This window comes from Gossypium hirsutum, chromosome A12, assembly GCF_007990345.1.
Source record: "Gossypium hirsutum isolate 1008001.06 chromosome A12, Gossypium_hirsutum_v2.1, whole genome shotgun sequence".
Taxonomy (NCBI): domain Eukaryota; kingdom Viridiplantae; phylum Streptophyta; class Magnoliopsida; order Malvales; family Malvaceae; genus Gossypium; species Gossypium hirsutum.
Genome location: NC_053435.1, coordinates 5,920,919 through 5,935,558, shown reverse-complemented (window position 1 = coordinate 5,935,558; position 14,640 = coordinate 5,920,919). Strand labels below are relative to the sequence as shown.

At 33.3% G+C, this 14,640-nt stretch overlaps 4 protein-coding genes across 5 annotated transcripts; 1 reads left to right on the top strand and 3 right to left on the bottom strand.

The window, feature by feature from the left end:
- The first annotated feature begins 2,204 nt into the window (after positions 1-2,204).
- On the top strand, positions 2,205-5,298 carry LOC107921341 (receptor-like cytosolic serine/threonine-protein kinase RBK1). Of its 2 annotated transcripts, none has more exons than XM_041084281.1 (6): positions 2,205-2,844; positions 2,912-3,021; positions 3,101-3,995; positions 4,196-4,420; positions 4,510-4,659; positions 4,804-5,298. In XM_041084281.1, the coding sequence occupies exons 1-4, from the start codon at positions 2,602-2,604 to the stop codon at positions 4,418-4,420; spliced, it is 1,473 nt and encodes a 490-aa protein (XP_040940215.1). In that variant the 5' UTR covers positions 2,205-2,601; the 3' UTR covers positions 4,510-4,659; positions 4,804-5,298. The 2 variants fall into 2 exon arrangements, with proteins under 2 accessions (XP_040940215.1, XP_040940214.1); XM_041084280.1 differs by having other exon boundaries at positions 2,214-2,844; positions 4,196-4,429.
- A 103-nt stretch (positions 5,299-5,401) lies between these two features.
- On the bottom strand, positions 5,402-6,450 carry LOC107921332 (GDSL esterase/lipase At4g28780-like). The gene is made up of 2 exons (XM_016851209.2): positions 5,714-6,450; positions 5,402-5,624 (listed from the first exon to the last, which is right to left on the bottom strand). The coding sequence occupies exons 1-2, from the start codon at positions 5,967-5,969 to the stop codon at positions 5,404-5,406; spliced, it is 477 nt and encodes a 158-aa protein (XP_016706698.1). The 5' UTR covers positions 5,970-6,450; the 3' UTR covers positions 5,402-5,403.
- LOC107921325 (GDSL esterase/lipase At5g55050-like) lies at positions 6,162-7,034 on the bottom strand. Its single transcript, XM_016851202.2, has 3 exons — positions 6,800-7,034; positions 6,545-6,684; positions 6,162-6,455 (listed from the first exon to the last, which is right to left on the bottom strand). Exons 1-3 carry the CDS (start codon positions 7,032-7,034, stop codon positions 6,162-6,164), a joined length of 669 nt encoding a protein of 222 aa, XP_016706691.2.
- Positions 7,035-8,201: 1,167 nt separating this feature from the next.
- Positions 8,202-11,015, bottom strand: LOC107932294 (L-ascorbate oxidase homolog). The gene is made up of 8 exons (XM_041084279.1): positions 10,503-11,015; positions 10,316-10,425; positions 9,958-10,228; positions 9,767-9,869; positions 9,325-9,670; positions 8,866-9,231; positions 8,692-8,770; positions 8,202-8,605 (listed from the first exon to the last, which is right to left on the bottom strand). The coding sequence occupies exons 1-8, from the start codon at positions 10,644-10,646 to the stop codon at positions 8,393-8,395; spliced, it is 1,632 nt and encodes a 543-aa protein (XP_040940213.1). The 5' UTR covers positions 10,647-11,015; the 3' UTR covers positions 8,202-8,392.
- Between the last annotated feature and the right edge of the window lie 3,625 nt (positions 11,016-14,640).

Here is a 14,640-nt window from a genome sequence, read left to right as displayed (position 1 = left end):
CAAAAAATTATATATTGGTTATTGAATTATTTGAAAGTTACAAATTGATTATTAAATTAATTGAAGTCATAAGCGTAATCAACGTTAGATGGGTTAATAAATTTATAATTTGATCCCTCAATAATTAATAATTTATAATTTAATCACTCAATTATTAATAAATTTATAATTTGATCACTCCTATGTTTCATTAAATAAAATGTGATATTAAGGGTGGGTTTGGATGGGCGATTGAGTGCGGTGTGGTGCGTTTAGTTTACTTTTTGTCTCACGCTACAGTATCACTACAGTATCTAATCTCACCGCCACCGCTGTTTTTACACTAACCGCAGGTAAACGCACCGCCCATCCAAACTCACCCTAAGTCATTTTATATCCTCAACCAAATAAAAATCTTAGATTTTTTTGCTTTAATCCAATTAATTAAATAAAAAGTATATTGTGAAAAGAAGGGTTGATGAACTTTATTAATGAAATAAGAAGTGTTTAATTACAAGATAATCTAGTAGTACATCTCTTTGATTAATTTTTGTTTTTTTGGTTGAGAAGAAGCAGGAACAAAGGAATTACATTAGGCTATCTAACCAATGACAATTATCCAATAATAGCAGCCTCAAAATCTCATGAGGAGGATTATCGTAAGTTTTTAAACAGTAGCCAACCCTTACAAATTGCAGCTAACCATCAGCTACTGTGTTCCCTCTCTCTGTACATGTTGCACTTTAACTATCCAGTCCCTTTTGAGCATTCCCTTGGCAGCGCGCAAAACTCCACTTCCCTGATTCGCTGCCTCGCATCCTAGGAGCATCTGGACAGCAGTTGCACTATCAATTTCCAACACCACTCGTCGACCGCCCATTTGCCAAGCCTGCACCAAGCCATTTTAGACATCCCAAGCTTTTATTTCCATCACCTTATTTCCATCACCGAACATATCTCGATACTCCTGGAATAACCCCGCAACTATTGTCCATGAGAATCTCGAATAACCCCGCCACTAGCTGCTATCCTATCGCCAGTTCTGAGGGCTCCATTCGAGTTCACCTTGTACCATCCATCTGCTGGCCTTTCCCATTTCTCCACCCTACGTTCTCCCCTCCTAGTAATAGAATTCAAGCTATTAGTCCCACATCCCATCACTCCTTCCTTCGGCTCAGAACCCCATCATGGTCTTTGTAGTAAGTCAAACAGCATCCCATTTCTCTGTTTCCAAAGGTGCCAACAGACCGCTCCAAAGATCACCTCCTAGTCCTGTGAAGCCTCATCTGACAATTTTTTAGATTATTTTTATATAATAATAAATTTAAAAATATAATAAATCAACTACATTAAAAACATTAAAATAAATATTTCCTAATAAATTAAAAAAATATTTTTTTCTTAAATAATATAAAATGATTACAACTTAATAAGCTAATGTCTCTAAAATAATAGTAAAATTAACCATAAAATAAGATTTATGCAATATCTATCCAAACAATAAAAAATAAATATTAGCAATATAATAATAGAATGATAGCAAAATAACAATAAAATAGAAGATTTGGGTCGAGCTAAAATTTTTTATATGAGGCATAGTTTATCTAGAAAATAGGCTTTATCTTTTATCTAAATTTAATTTTCAAGCTTATAAATTTGTTTAAATTTCTCTCACTTTTTGGACGAGATTTTGAGCTTGGATAAATAATTCTACCCATAATTAAGTTAAAAATGATTAAATTATAAATTTACTAACGGAGTGATGATGTTACAAATTTGCTGGTTCCCACATCTAACATTGGTTAAACTAACTTTTGTAAATAACTTGTTGAAGTTAAGTTGCTATAAACTTATTAATAATTTAGTCTTTTAAGTACACCCCTTCTTCAAATGGTGTTTTGAGTGAGATTAGCTATATAGCTTGCTTTTTATTTGTTCATTTGTGTTTTTTTATTTCTGGGTTTATGGTTTTCGATGACAATGAGTCTAGAAACTCCACACATCCAGGGGTGGTTCAACTCAAGAGATAAACTATTTAGCTCCTCTTTTCTCAAATTCCGTAGAGAGAACCCTCAAATGGGCTTTCAGATTTCAAGCCCTTTCATGGAACAATGCAATAGATGTTTGAGGCTTTGAGCTATGAGCCATTAGAAAGCAGGGAAACTATAAAAAGTGCTGCCTCTGATAGAAAAAAGCATGAACCGTCTTTGCATTTAGACAAGTGAGGATATATATATTATTTACAATTTTTAATGATTTTTAAGAATTTGTATACTTTAGTCCCCTGAAGTACACATTAAGCCTTTGGATTTAGGGATATTGAAGTTGTAAAATATTAATTGGAGGGTTGTTCTTTTTTTGAGTTGAATTGAGGCTAGTTAGGAGCTTAAGCGTGGGCACTTGATATCTTGTTGTAACCACTTCACCAAACTGAAGTAACTGCTTTGCCAATTGGGAGAATGTGTACACATACCACTGCCCACTAATTGATTTAAAGCTCTGTCCTTGTCCTCCCCAATCAAACATCAAATTCCAAAACCCTAAAATCTGAAAAAAATAAAAATAAAGGACCTCGTTATGAAATGGAATGGTGGCTGAAGCTTGTTAGATATAATCTGAATCATGGGTGGAAATGCAAAGATCAATTGCAGAATTATGTCTTATCTGAGTGGCAAGACAGTGAAGAACAAAACCATAATAGTTGGTCTAAAATCTGATAACTGCAGCCGAGAAATGCTGCTCCAGTTACTCTGCCTGCTTGTCAAGCCGGGTGACAATGTTTTAGCCGTACATGTCCAACAAATGAATGATGCTTTCGATCCCAACACTTTCCACATCCATGAAGATCTCTGTAAATCCAAACAGGTAAAAGTATGATTTAAGATAATCACATTACGGAACTGGACTTTTATTTATCTATTTGCCGATGCAGGTTGATTTTCTTGTTAAAATCTGTACTGGAAACTCCTACATCTCGGTGTTATCTCATCAAGTTCGAGAACATTATGCTACAATCCTTGCAATTGGATGCAACATTTCAGGGTAATGAGAAGACTGTTTAATGTTTAATGAATTTCCATGTGTTTCTATCTGATATTTCCATGGTTTTTGTTTTCTGTAGGCCAAAGGATTTGGCTGTAAGCACTTGTCTTAAAAGTTTGCCTCCCACATGCACCCTTTTGGTGATGGACGGTGCTGGGAGAATTGTAATCCGACAGCAGGGAACTTCCCAGCAAGGTTCTGCAGGTGTACCTTTTCAACCTTGTTTATCATCTTCCCAGGCAAACTCTGTGGTTGATCAATCGACAAGCTCCCGTCAGTTACAAAAGTCGTTGACGGTACCATTGTCTTCAGCATCACCGTCAACGTGTCGAATTGATAGCGAAGGACATTACATTCTCAAGAAGAAAGTTCCTGAACATCAGTTTAAAAAGTCATTCACTATGCCATCTTCTTCTGCATCATCGTCATCCACATGGCAAACCAGTGGTGGAGGCCAGCAGAATCTGAAGAAAAATGTGAATGTGACGAGGAGGTTTTGCAGAGTGGCATCCCAAGAAGCAGTGTGGTCCTGCAGACGGTTTAGACTGGAAGAGCTCAGTGTTGCCACGGATAATTTCAGCCCCACCATGGTGATTGGGAAGGGAGGAAATGCTATGGTGTATCAAGCTAATCTCGAGGACGGTCATGCTGCAGCTGTGAAAGTACTCAAAACCACACGTTGGTCTGCAAAGGATCTTCTTCGAGAAGTAGAGACATTATCCAGCATAAATCATGAGAACATAGTTGAGATAATTGGGTACTGTGATAGCAAAGAATTGCATGCAATTGTTTATAATCTTCTAAATGGAAGCTTGAAACAATGTTTAAAACAACTCAAGTGGGCTGAGAGGATGACTATTGCAATTGGTGTAGCCAAGGCCCTGGACTACCTTCACCATTCTTGTGACCCTCCCATCATTCATAGAAATGTGAATCCATCTAACATTCTTCTCTCTGATAATTGGCAACCGCAAGTAAGTATACACCCATGTTCAAATGTCTTTGATGCTTAATAGACAGTTTCTCTTTCAATTCGGCTTCTACTCTTAATACAGCCAACAATAGAACCTTAAATCTGAAGTGTATGCTGAGATATATGCATCTGTTTCAAGATGCATTTTATAAAGCGAAATAACTTTCCCTACTCGCAACTTATGCCGGATATCTTTTGTAGCTCTCGGGTTTTGGAGCAGCTGTAGTGCATAATCAATCTTATCAAGTCTCGGCAAACACAAAGCCAATTGACATTGTTAGGACATTTGGATACTTGGCACCAGAATACATGGTGTGTGGAAAGATTGATGAAAAGATAGATGTTTATTCCTATGGGGTTGTGCTACTGGAACTTATTACAGGGAAAGACGCTATTCAAAGCAACCAGAGAAACCATGAAAGCTAGGTGCTTTGGGTAATATATTGACATGTTATACCATAAATCAAGTTTTTATGTCTAAAAGCTTTAAGTTTTACGGTGTAACTATCTTTCAGGCAAGATCTTTACTACGGTTTGGCCTATGTGAGCATCTAGTTGATCCTTTCTTGAACCAAAATTACAAGAAGGAAGAGATGGAAGTAATGATGTTTATAGCACGCCTCTGCCTCATGCATTCATCTTCCCAAAGGCCAACAATGAAGATGGTGAAATTTCTTTTTTTATTTTTAGATAAATTTTGCTTTTCAATCACTTCGGTCATCGTCTATCATCTTTGAATTCTACCATAATCAATTAATATAGAGCTGTACCGATCAATGAGGATCATGTTATTTGCTTTGTTTGGACAGATACTAAGGTTATTTGAGGACTCAGAGTACTGGCTAGAGATGCAAAGGGAGAAAGATCAACTCCTAAATGGACTTGGTTCCATAGGTGAAACAGATATGTTGAGACGATACGGGTTATCAAGTGTTGGAACCATGGCATTGGACAATACCTAGATAAGTCATAAAAATTTCCTATCTTTTTCCGAACTAAACTGGATCTGCTCATGCAAAATAGATGACCATCCAACCAAATTTGATCTCTTCTAACCTATGCGGCCTGTAAATATATATCAATTATAGGCCAGAATGAGCTAATTTTCTACAGCTTTCTCGCCCATGTCTATGACATCATATATGCAGCAATGTAAAACCTATTCTATTTTGCTATCTATTCTGGCTTCCAGCTTTGTGCTGTAACATCTTTTATTCCTTAGAATCTGTTTCTTTATATCCATAAATTCCAGTTGGAAATCCTGGTTATAAGATTACATTGGCAACCTGCCTATTTTCTAGATACTAGATTCTTGTTTTGGCAAAATGCAAGCAAACCAATCTCTTACTGTTCTGCTACAAGCAGATAAATTTTTATATGGTTCATTAATTTTTAAGGCACTCTATGTGTTAAGCATCTGGCAGCTGGGAAAAATTGATAGGGGATACGAATCTTGGTTCACCACCGTAGAGTGTAAAAGCTGCCAACTTTGAAGCAGTTTGTGTCGGGTGGAACGAATCCCAGAACAAGTATTCATTGCGATTTGAGCAAAGATCAGATATGGGAGAACAAGAGCCTTGTGCATTCAATGTGCCGCTTCCACAACATGCGGTTTTCACAAATTTAAAATCTGGGAAAACAAATGAAAGTTAAAATGAAGATCATTAGATCATGTTTACACCGTCTATTAATAGTATCATTCGACTGAGAAAAGCTTACTGAATGCTAGAGCGTTATCGATGACATTCAGTGTCATATCAACCATATTTCCAAGAGAATACTTTATGTCCTTGAATTCTAAACGGAGGTTGCCCAAAAGGAGCTCCATTGTTGAAAAGAAAGCCCTTGCTTGGTTGTTCAACTCCTCCAAACATTCACCGTTAGCTTGATAAATCCTTTGAGATGGGCAACACCCAAGTGCTGGAACACTTACTATGCCAAACTTCCTTGCCCCGAGACTAATTAGGTTCTGCATGGACAAATATTATTTCTTGTTAAGCATGACATAGTTGTTCATTTTAAGCTATGTTACTCGGACTTCAGGTACGTTTCCTGCATATACTCAAATTTTCGATGCTTTTCACATATCATACTCATATATGTGTTAGACGTGGTTAAGTTTGGGGAAATGAAGAATCCAGGTAAGATACATTTTTGTGATTATACCTTAGGATCTCTTAAGTGATGGTGATGATAATTCAAACAAGAAGAAAGAATGAACTCTCACCCTCAAATGTTTCTCATATACGAGTCCTAATTTGGGTATGAAGTATTCTTTTGGTATCGGGTTGCTTGAATAGTAATTATTCATAATGTCATTGCTACCAATGCTGATGAAGAACAGAGACTTGGAGAGAAACTTCTCGGTTTCTAATGGACCTTTGAAAGTCAAGAGATCATTGTGAACTGTAGAGAATTGGAACAACTGTTCCTCCATTGTGATAACATTCTTTTGCAGAGGCTATGGAATCAATATAGGAAATGTTAATTGACAAGAAATATTGAGCAACCAATGTTAGTTCATGCTTTGCAGAAATTAAGAGGACTTACTGTTGTTTGTCCGGTCGAGCCAAGAAGGCCACATCCTGCGGATGAGAAGTTTATACCTCTGAACTTACGTATCTTAATCGAAAATTTTACGTTTTGAGAAAAAAATGGTGGTGGGCTTTTCTTGAAACCAAATAGTTTAGCTGACAATGAAACCATCAGACAAGACAAAGCGGAGTTAATGTAATGATGAATGATCACATGTTAAAGCATATCTATAACAGGGAAGGACTGAGTAGTAGTAAATGGTATACTAACCAAGAAAATCAGCAGTATTGAAGCCATTGCTGAACCTGCCAGTTGGTATGGCAAAAGGGAAATCGATCCCATGGTGTGGGAAGTTAGCTTTTATGGTACTTTGAGGCAAATAATTGTTGATTCCAACATCAGATGTGGAGTCTCCTAGCACGAAGATGGCTGGCACCTCTGCATTTACTGATTGAACAACACCTATGACCAATGAGAATACTACAAACACAAACCTTTTTTCCATGGGAAATCGAGGACCGTTTTCTCTATATTTTGGTAATATAACCTTCATTTTACCACGTTATATGCAAACTAGTCATAAGAAATACCGTCAAGGTAGTCAAAACTAGGACATTATATATTTATATTATTGTATTGTGGGTAAAAGTACCATAAACTCTTCATACTATATCTTGGATTGCATTGTCCTGGGTAAATTAGTCTCTCTATATTAGATGACTGAGCAAAATAGTATTACCGTTAAAATTGCATGTAAGGCATAGCCCTCAAACTTTATACATTTATTCAATTTAATATTTACTTTTTAATTAGAAGTAAATTAGAAAATTTTTAAACTAAGGCTAAAGGATCAAAAAGACATTAATAACAAACTAAAAAAAAATTGAACCCTTTTAAAATTTAAAAATGATTAAAAATATCATAAAAATTATAAACAAAATTTTGCTCAAACATTTAACTCATAGAGAGTCTAATCAATGAGAAAGTCAGGATGTTAATATTAGGGGGCCAAGCTAAATTTTTTTTCTTCTTTTCTTGCTAAGCACCAATATGAGGAAGAAAAATGATAAAAGTCTGTTCATCTTTTCTTTTCTTTATATATATATATATATTTCTATATATTATTATATTACTTATAAAATATTATTATTTTGAGTAAAATATTAAATAAATATTAAATTATTATTTAACAAAAAATATCATTCAAAAGTCATCATGAGTGATTTAACTTCTTGAAGAAGATTTTCCCTTTGTTTTTATCAAGAATAACTTTTTTAATATTTTTTAAAATACTATAAAAATATTAGAAGGGCTTACTTACATTTTTGGAAGAGCCATAGTATATTTATAAAAAACTAAAATGAAAAAAAATTAAACTTCGGAGGACATGGACCGTTGGGTCTAATTTATCTATTTTTTTTAGTAAAAGAGTTAAAATGCAATGTAGGACGGGTTTTTCTTGTACTTACTCCTTGTATTGTGCCATTGGGTGGAATGTAAGATTCCATGGCCGGATTGACCTTTTCTTCAATCCATCTTTCTCATCATTGAGCTATTTGGCTTTTCTTATGAAAAAAATAAGCATAAATTTCATTTGTCTCTATATTTTGATGCAGAGTTGTTTATGCTAACATTTGATGTTTCTCAATAGTGTCTGCAAATACACTGCTTATTTATCACAGAAATTGAGCCTTGTATTATTTCCTCAGCAAAAAGAATGTTCTAATTTAATACAATTATTTTCATTTCTTTAGATACAAAACCAAATACAGATTCTGGTGAAACAAAAAATGAAAAGAATTGAGGCATATTTTATAATTGACTAATGGTTGATTCTCAACAATTTCGGCTACTGGAAATGTTTCAAAGAGGCCTTGTGCTTCTTCCTTGGGCTCTGCCACAAAGCAAAGCATTCTTTGGAATGAGATATTCATCCCTGAGTGAGTTCACAGGTGTATAAACTCTCAAGTAAAATTGCTGCCCAAGATATTGCCTTGCCCAAAACTCACTTCTCACATTCCACATTCCAACATTATCAAGAGCCATGTAAATAGCAGTCCATGATTTAGGATATACCTGCAAACAAACACCAATTCTTTTAGTTTCCTGAAATGTGATGGAAATGGTTGAGTAAAAACGTAATAATCTATCAAGTTTCTAACCTGTGTGGTGGATCGTGAAACCGCATCTCTTAAATTGTATTCTTCACGACTGTCTGGAGTCCACACTCCTCCATTCATGCTGCCATTGACAAATAACGTTAAGTTGAGTGAAAAAAAAAACATGGGATTTGCATAAGAGAAACATAGGATTTTGACTAGTATTCAAGTTCTTACCCAACAACCCAAAAGGCATATCCATCAATATGCCATGTCTGGACAATGTTTTCATGGTTCTCAAACACAATTTCCACAAAAGCTCGATAATCAGCACCCATAACCGATGTGTCAAGGTACATGTTTTGACGGGTTGGGTTATCTGGGATGCTTCCAACTCGAAAAACACCTCCAATCTTGAAGTAATCGGCTAGCTTCAAAGGGGTATCAGTTGGAACAAAAGACACACTGTTAACAGCGTATCTTTGCTTCCCATTGACTTGAGCAGCTGAGCTCACTAGCTTGATTGTTCTAGTAATGTTAATGAGACCATAGTGGTATGAACCCTGCGGATTCGGCCTTGGTCCACTTGCGGTCAGGTTGGTCCTGAAATGCACCGAAACGGAAAACTATAAGATTAAGATCATCAAAAAAAGAGGGGGGAGGGGGGTTCAAATATGTATGAAATGAAGTTTTTACCTGATGGATCGAGCCTGGTTAAGAGACCAATCGATTTGGTCGGTTGGTCCAGCAGGAATAGGGCCAGACACTGCCTTGTTGGAGTTACTGTAATGAAGGGTGGCAGTGGTGGAAAGGATGTTGTCAGTGAAACGAGTTGAGGCCACGATGTAGAAATCCTGGGCAGCTTGATCCATAGTAACAAGCACAGAATAGGACTGACCCACGTGGACATCAAGTGATTCATAGATGGTCTGAACAGTGTGGGTCCCCTCTACTTCCACCAGCTTCATTTTGTGACCCTGAATGCGGAAATTCAATGAATTTTGAAGCCCAACATTTGATATCCTAAACCTGTAAGTTTTGCCTGTCAAGAATATAAAACACAAATTGTTGTTCATCATCTTTTCAATGCAAAAAAGCAAATCGAAACTTTTCAAATGTGCAGGGAAAAGTGCACCACCTTGTTCAACTGTGAAAGAAGCACCATTAGGCCCATGACCATTGATTAGAATACCATCAGGGAAGGGAAGCTTATGACCACCATCTAGCATAGCTTTCAATTGCTGCAATAAAATTACTTTGATTTAGAACAATATATATGAAAACAATGAAAGTTGTTTTCATGAGATGGTAAGTTTATGTTGTAATTACCCTGTGGTCATTTTTGAACCAGTCGCCAATAAGAAGGGTGAAATCGCCAGCAGGGTCAGTGAAAGGGACTGGGATTCTGGGCCTACTGAGGACCCTGATGCCTCCAAAGCCGCCAGCCGCTTTGTGGAAAGCAAGAGAAGGGAAATAGAAAAAGCTACCGATTTGATCTTTCACTTGTAAAATGTAAGTGAAATTCTTGCCTGGTGGAATGGGGCATGTAGTTCCATACACTCCATCCTCGTACGAGTTTCTCCTTTGTTGCAACCCATTCCTGTTTCATATAATTAAAACCCAAACTCAGATACAAACAAAGAATGTTTCCAACATATGAATGATGTTCATTTGGTAAATTACATACCATGATAGAAGAAAAGGTTCATCCAGGTTGTTCTGGACGTTAATAATGAGATTGTCATTGGTAACAGAATAGATATCAGGCCCTGGAAATTGTCCATTAATGAGAATTCCCTGAAAAAACGTCCCTTTCAGCATATTGAAACAAGGAAACTAATGGATGAATAACTTATAGCTGCAGCATAACAAACCTGCTGGCGAACCCCAAGTGGGAAAATATCACCGTAAGTAACATTCCAGTCGAAGAACCTGTAAGGACTCTCAGCCTTAACAACAACAGCAAGAGCAAACAGGACAACATATCCTTGCCAAAAGCTCCATCCTTTACACATCATTATGTGATGTCTCTGACTGTGAATAAGATTTAATTGCACAACAAGAAGGTTACAAGTTCCAAGGTGGCGAACAGCAAATAATGAATAAAAGAATTAACCCAAAGAAACACAGAAGAAGAAATGAATGGAATGGGATGGGATGATTTGTAGTTGTGTTGGAGAATTTGTTCATTCATGTTTTTATAGTGGTGCAAAGTGTCCAGTAGAGTAGGAGTGAGCTGTCCAATAAGGAATGGACACGTAGGATACTTGTGTATGGAAACGAAAGCAGGAAATCACGAGGAAAGAGTGTAGCGTGAGGGGCTTGAATTGATAGATATGATTGAGCTGTGGGACGCGATTTGTGCAATAGACATACACGCCATTTCCACCTTAAGGAAGATCCGACGGCTGGTAACGCAATATAAGTTTGGAAGGATGATATGACTGTAACGCGGTGAATGTAATGAAATATGAGTTTTTTGACAGAATGATGACAGTGAGCTTCATATTTGTGGTTTCGTTGACTAAATGAGTAGTCAAAATATTCATACATACCTTCCCAATAATATTCAATTTTTTATATGTAAAGTCGAGTATTTCGCTCAACATTACCAAAATGAATTTGCTGTATTTGATTAAAATAATGAGTTTAAGATTGGAATAGGAAAATATATGATTGGAATGTGGAACATGGTTTCATCGTTTTGTCATTTAAAAATGATTAGTGGAGACATTTGCTTAAACAAATCTAAATCTCAGGCTTTCTATCCATCTTCACACGCTTTTAGTAATCATTGCATTCAAATTATCACTTCTGTTTCAAGCAATTTATTAATAAAATTTTCATATTCTATACTAAAAATTTTGTCTATTTTTACCTGGCAAGTAGGTAGTGTCCCTCATATTGACATATTATTTTATCACATCAACAAATTTTTTAAAAATAAAAAAATTTCCAAAAATAAATAAATTTATTATAAGGATTTAAAAAATCACATTTAAGGTGAACCGAGACAAATGATGTAATTTTTCAAATAATTATAAAAAATTATTTAAAAATAATTAAGAATTATAAAAAATGGTAAAAAATATTAAAATTTAATTATTTTTAAAAAATTGTAATAAATGTTCAAATTGCAAACTAATTATCATCAAGTTAAATTTTATTTAAATATTTAATAATTATTATGATAAATTACTATAAATATAAATAAAATAACAAATAACTAGAAAAATAATTAGGGATGACCAAAAAAAACCCAAATCTGACGAGTTTCGACTCGACCCAATTCGTTGGGGCCATATTTTATTTTTTTTAGAAAACCAAGTTCGGGGTGGGTCTAATTAGAAAAGTAGTTGTGTCGGGTTGGGTTTAAGGTAAATCCACTCTGCCTCGCCTTGAGATATTTATAAAAATGCCCTTATTATATATACATATATTAAGTTTTTACTTTCAATAAATAAATATATAAATAATATTTATTAAGTTCTAAGTTTATATCAAAAAATTTAATTTTATTTGCTTAAAAATAAAAAAAATAAAATAATTAAATTAAATTCAGGTTCGGTTGGGTTAGGGCTGAATTGGGTCTACTATTAAATTTTAGGTTTGGACCAGATTTTTTTCTTAAGAACCGAGATCGAGGCAGGGTCAGGGTGGATTAATCAAGCTTCATGTAGGGATCAAAACGAACAAAAATCCGCCCCATCCTGCCCTATTTCCTTCCCTAAAATTAATGTAAAATTTTATGTAACTGAATGGTTTTAAGCAATTTTTATCCAACAGTTTAGCAAGTATATCATCGAATCTCTATAATTATTAAAAAAAACAAAAAACTATATCTATAATATAATTTAACAGAAATATAGTCTAAAATGTTAAATTTTTAAATATGGCAAGCCACGTGTACTTTATGCTATTTATTTATTACTTTTTTTGAATTTTTAAAATTTTTTGAAAGTTCTTATAATTTTTACATTATTTGTTGACGTGACATATAAGACAAATAATATCATGTCAGCACAAAGTACATGTGGACTATCACGCAAGTTGTCACGCCAACATCATTAATAAATTAATATTTTAGTCAATATTTCTATTAAAGAAGGGATAAATCTCAAAAACATACATGAATTTTGGTCTAATATGTAATTTTATACATGAACTTTAATACTGTGCAATTTTATACATAAGCTTTTGAGTTGATCCAAATCTCACAAATTATTAACACAATTATTGATATAACATCATTTTATGTTTATATATTACATACACGTATAATTATATTTATCTAATATAAAAGTAAATTGATATATTTATTTCTTTAAATGTGTATGATTGAATCGAAATTAAGTTTGATGTATACATTTGAACCACAATCAAAGTTTTATGCGTATAATTGCAGCAAATCAAAATTCATGTATCAAATTGCATATTGAATCAAAGCTTATGTATAATTTTGAGATTTATCCCTTAAAGAAAAGTGATTTGACTCTTTTTGAAAGATTAATCGTCAAATTTAACTAAATAAAATAAAATTCAAATTGACAAAAAAATATAAACATTGAAGGGCAATATTTACGATTCTACATTTAAAATAAAATTGTGGTTATTAGTATAATAAAAAAATTATTCAATAACTTACAATATAATTTTAATAAGAAAATTGAATATCATAGGAAAGCCTAATGTATACAAAACCACTACTAATATATATATATATTGACATCAAATATATATTATTTAAATCTCTGATTGAATTGGTGTCATAAGTCAATTTGGCATCAACTTAGTTAAGAAAATTACTAAAATATCCTTCATATTCAAAATAAGTTATATTATTAGAGGATATTTTAATCTGTTTATTTAAAAAATATGCATATGATGTAATTTTGAATCTATGCTAATTACATTAAAAAAACCCTTAATTTATCATTCAACTAAAGTTTAATTTTAATATATTTTAATATATTTTAATTCTATCACGCACACCTTATTACCTCCATCAAATTTATATATCTATACTATTATTTAAACCCCTGACCGAGTTGGTGTCACGAGTCAACGGAGCACCAACTTGGTTAGGAAAATTTCTAAAATGTCCTTTTATATTTAAAATAAATTAAGTTATTCAAGGGTACTTTAGCTTTTTATTTAAAAAGAATAAAAATATACATATGATATTTGAATTCATGTCATCAATTGCACTAGGAAAGCCTTAATAATTTATCACTTAACCAAAACTTTACTTTAATATTTTATTACATATTTTATATATACTATTATTTAAACTCCTGACCGAGTTGTTTGTGTCATGAGCCAACCAGGCACCAACTCGATTAGAAAAATTACTAAAATATCCTTTCATATTTAAAATAAGTTATTTTATTGAAAAACAATAAAAAAATACGATAGGATTTGAATTCATGCCAATTACATTAGAAAAATCTTAAATTTACCACTCAATTAAAACTTTATTTTGATATTATTATACATTATAATTTTATTATACACAGTTTTATGACCTTCATCAATTGTATTTTTATTTATATTATTATTTAAACCCTTGACTGAATTGATATTATGAGTCAACCAAGCACTAATTTGATTAGGTAGATTATTAAAATATCTTCTCGTATTTAAAATAAGTTATATTATTAAACAGTAATTTAATCTTTTTATTTTTACAAAAAATAAAAATATGCGTATGATGATATTTAAATCCATGCCAATTGTATTAGAAAATATTAAAGTTACCATTCAACCACAATTTTATTTTGATAACTTTGTAAACATTTTAATTTTACTATTCACACTTTATTACATCATCAAATCTATATATCTATATTATTATTTAAATGCCTGGGTGAGTTGGTGTCACGAGTCAACCCGACACCAACTTGGTTAGAGAAATTACTAAAATATCATTTCATATTTAAAATAAATTATATTATTTGAGGCTATTTTAATCTTTTAATTTAAAATAATAATAATAAAATATACATTTGATGA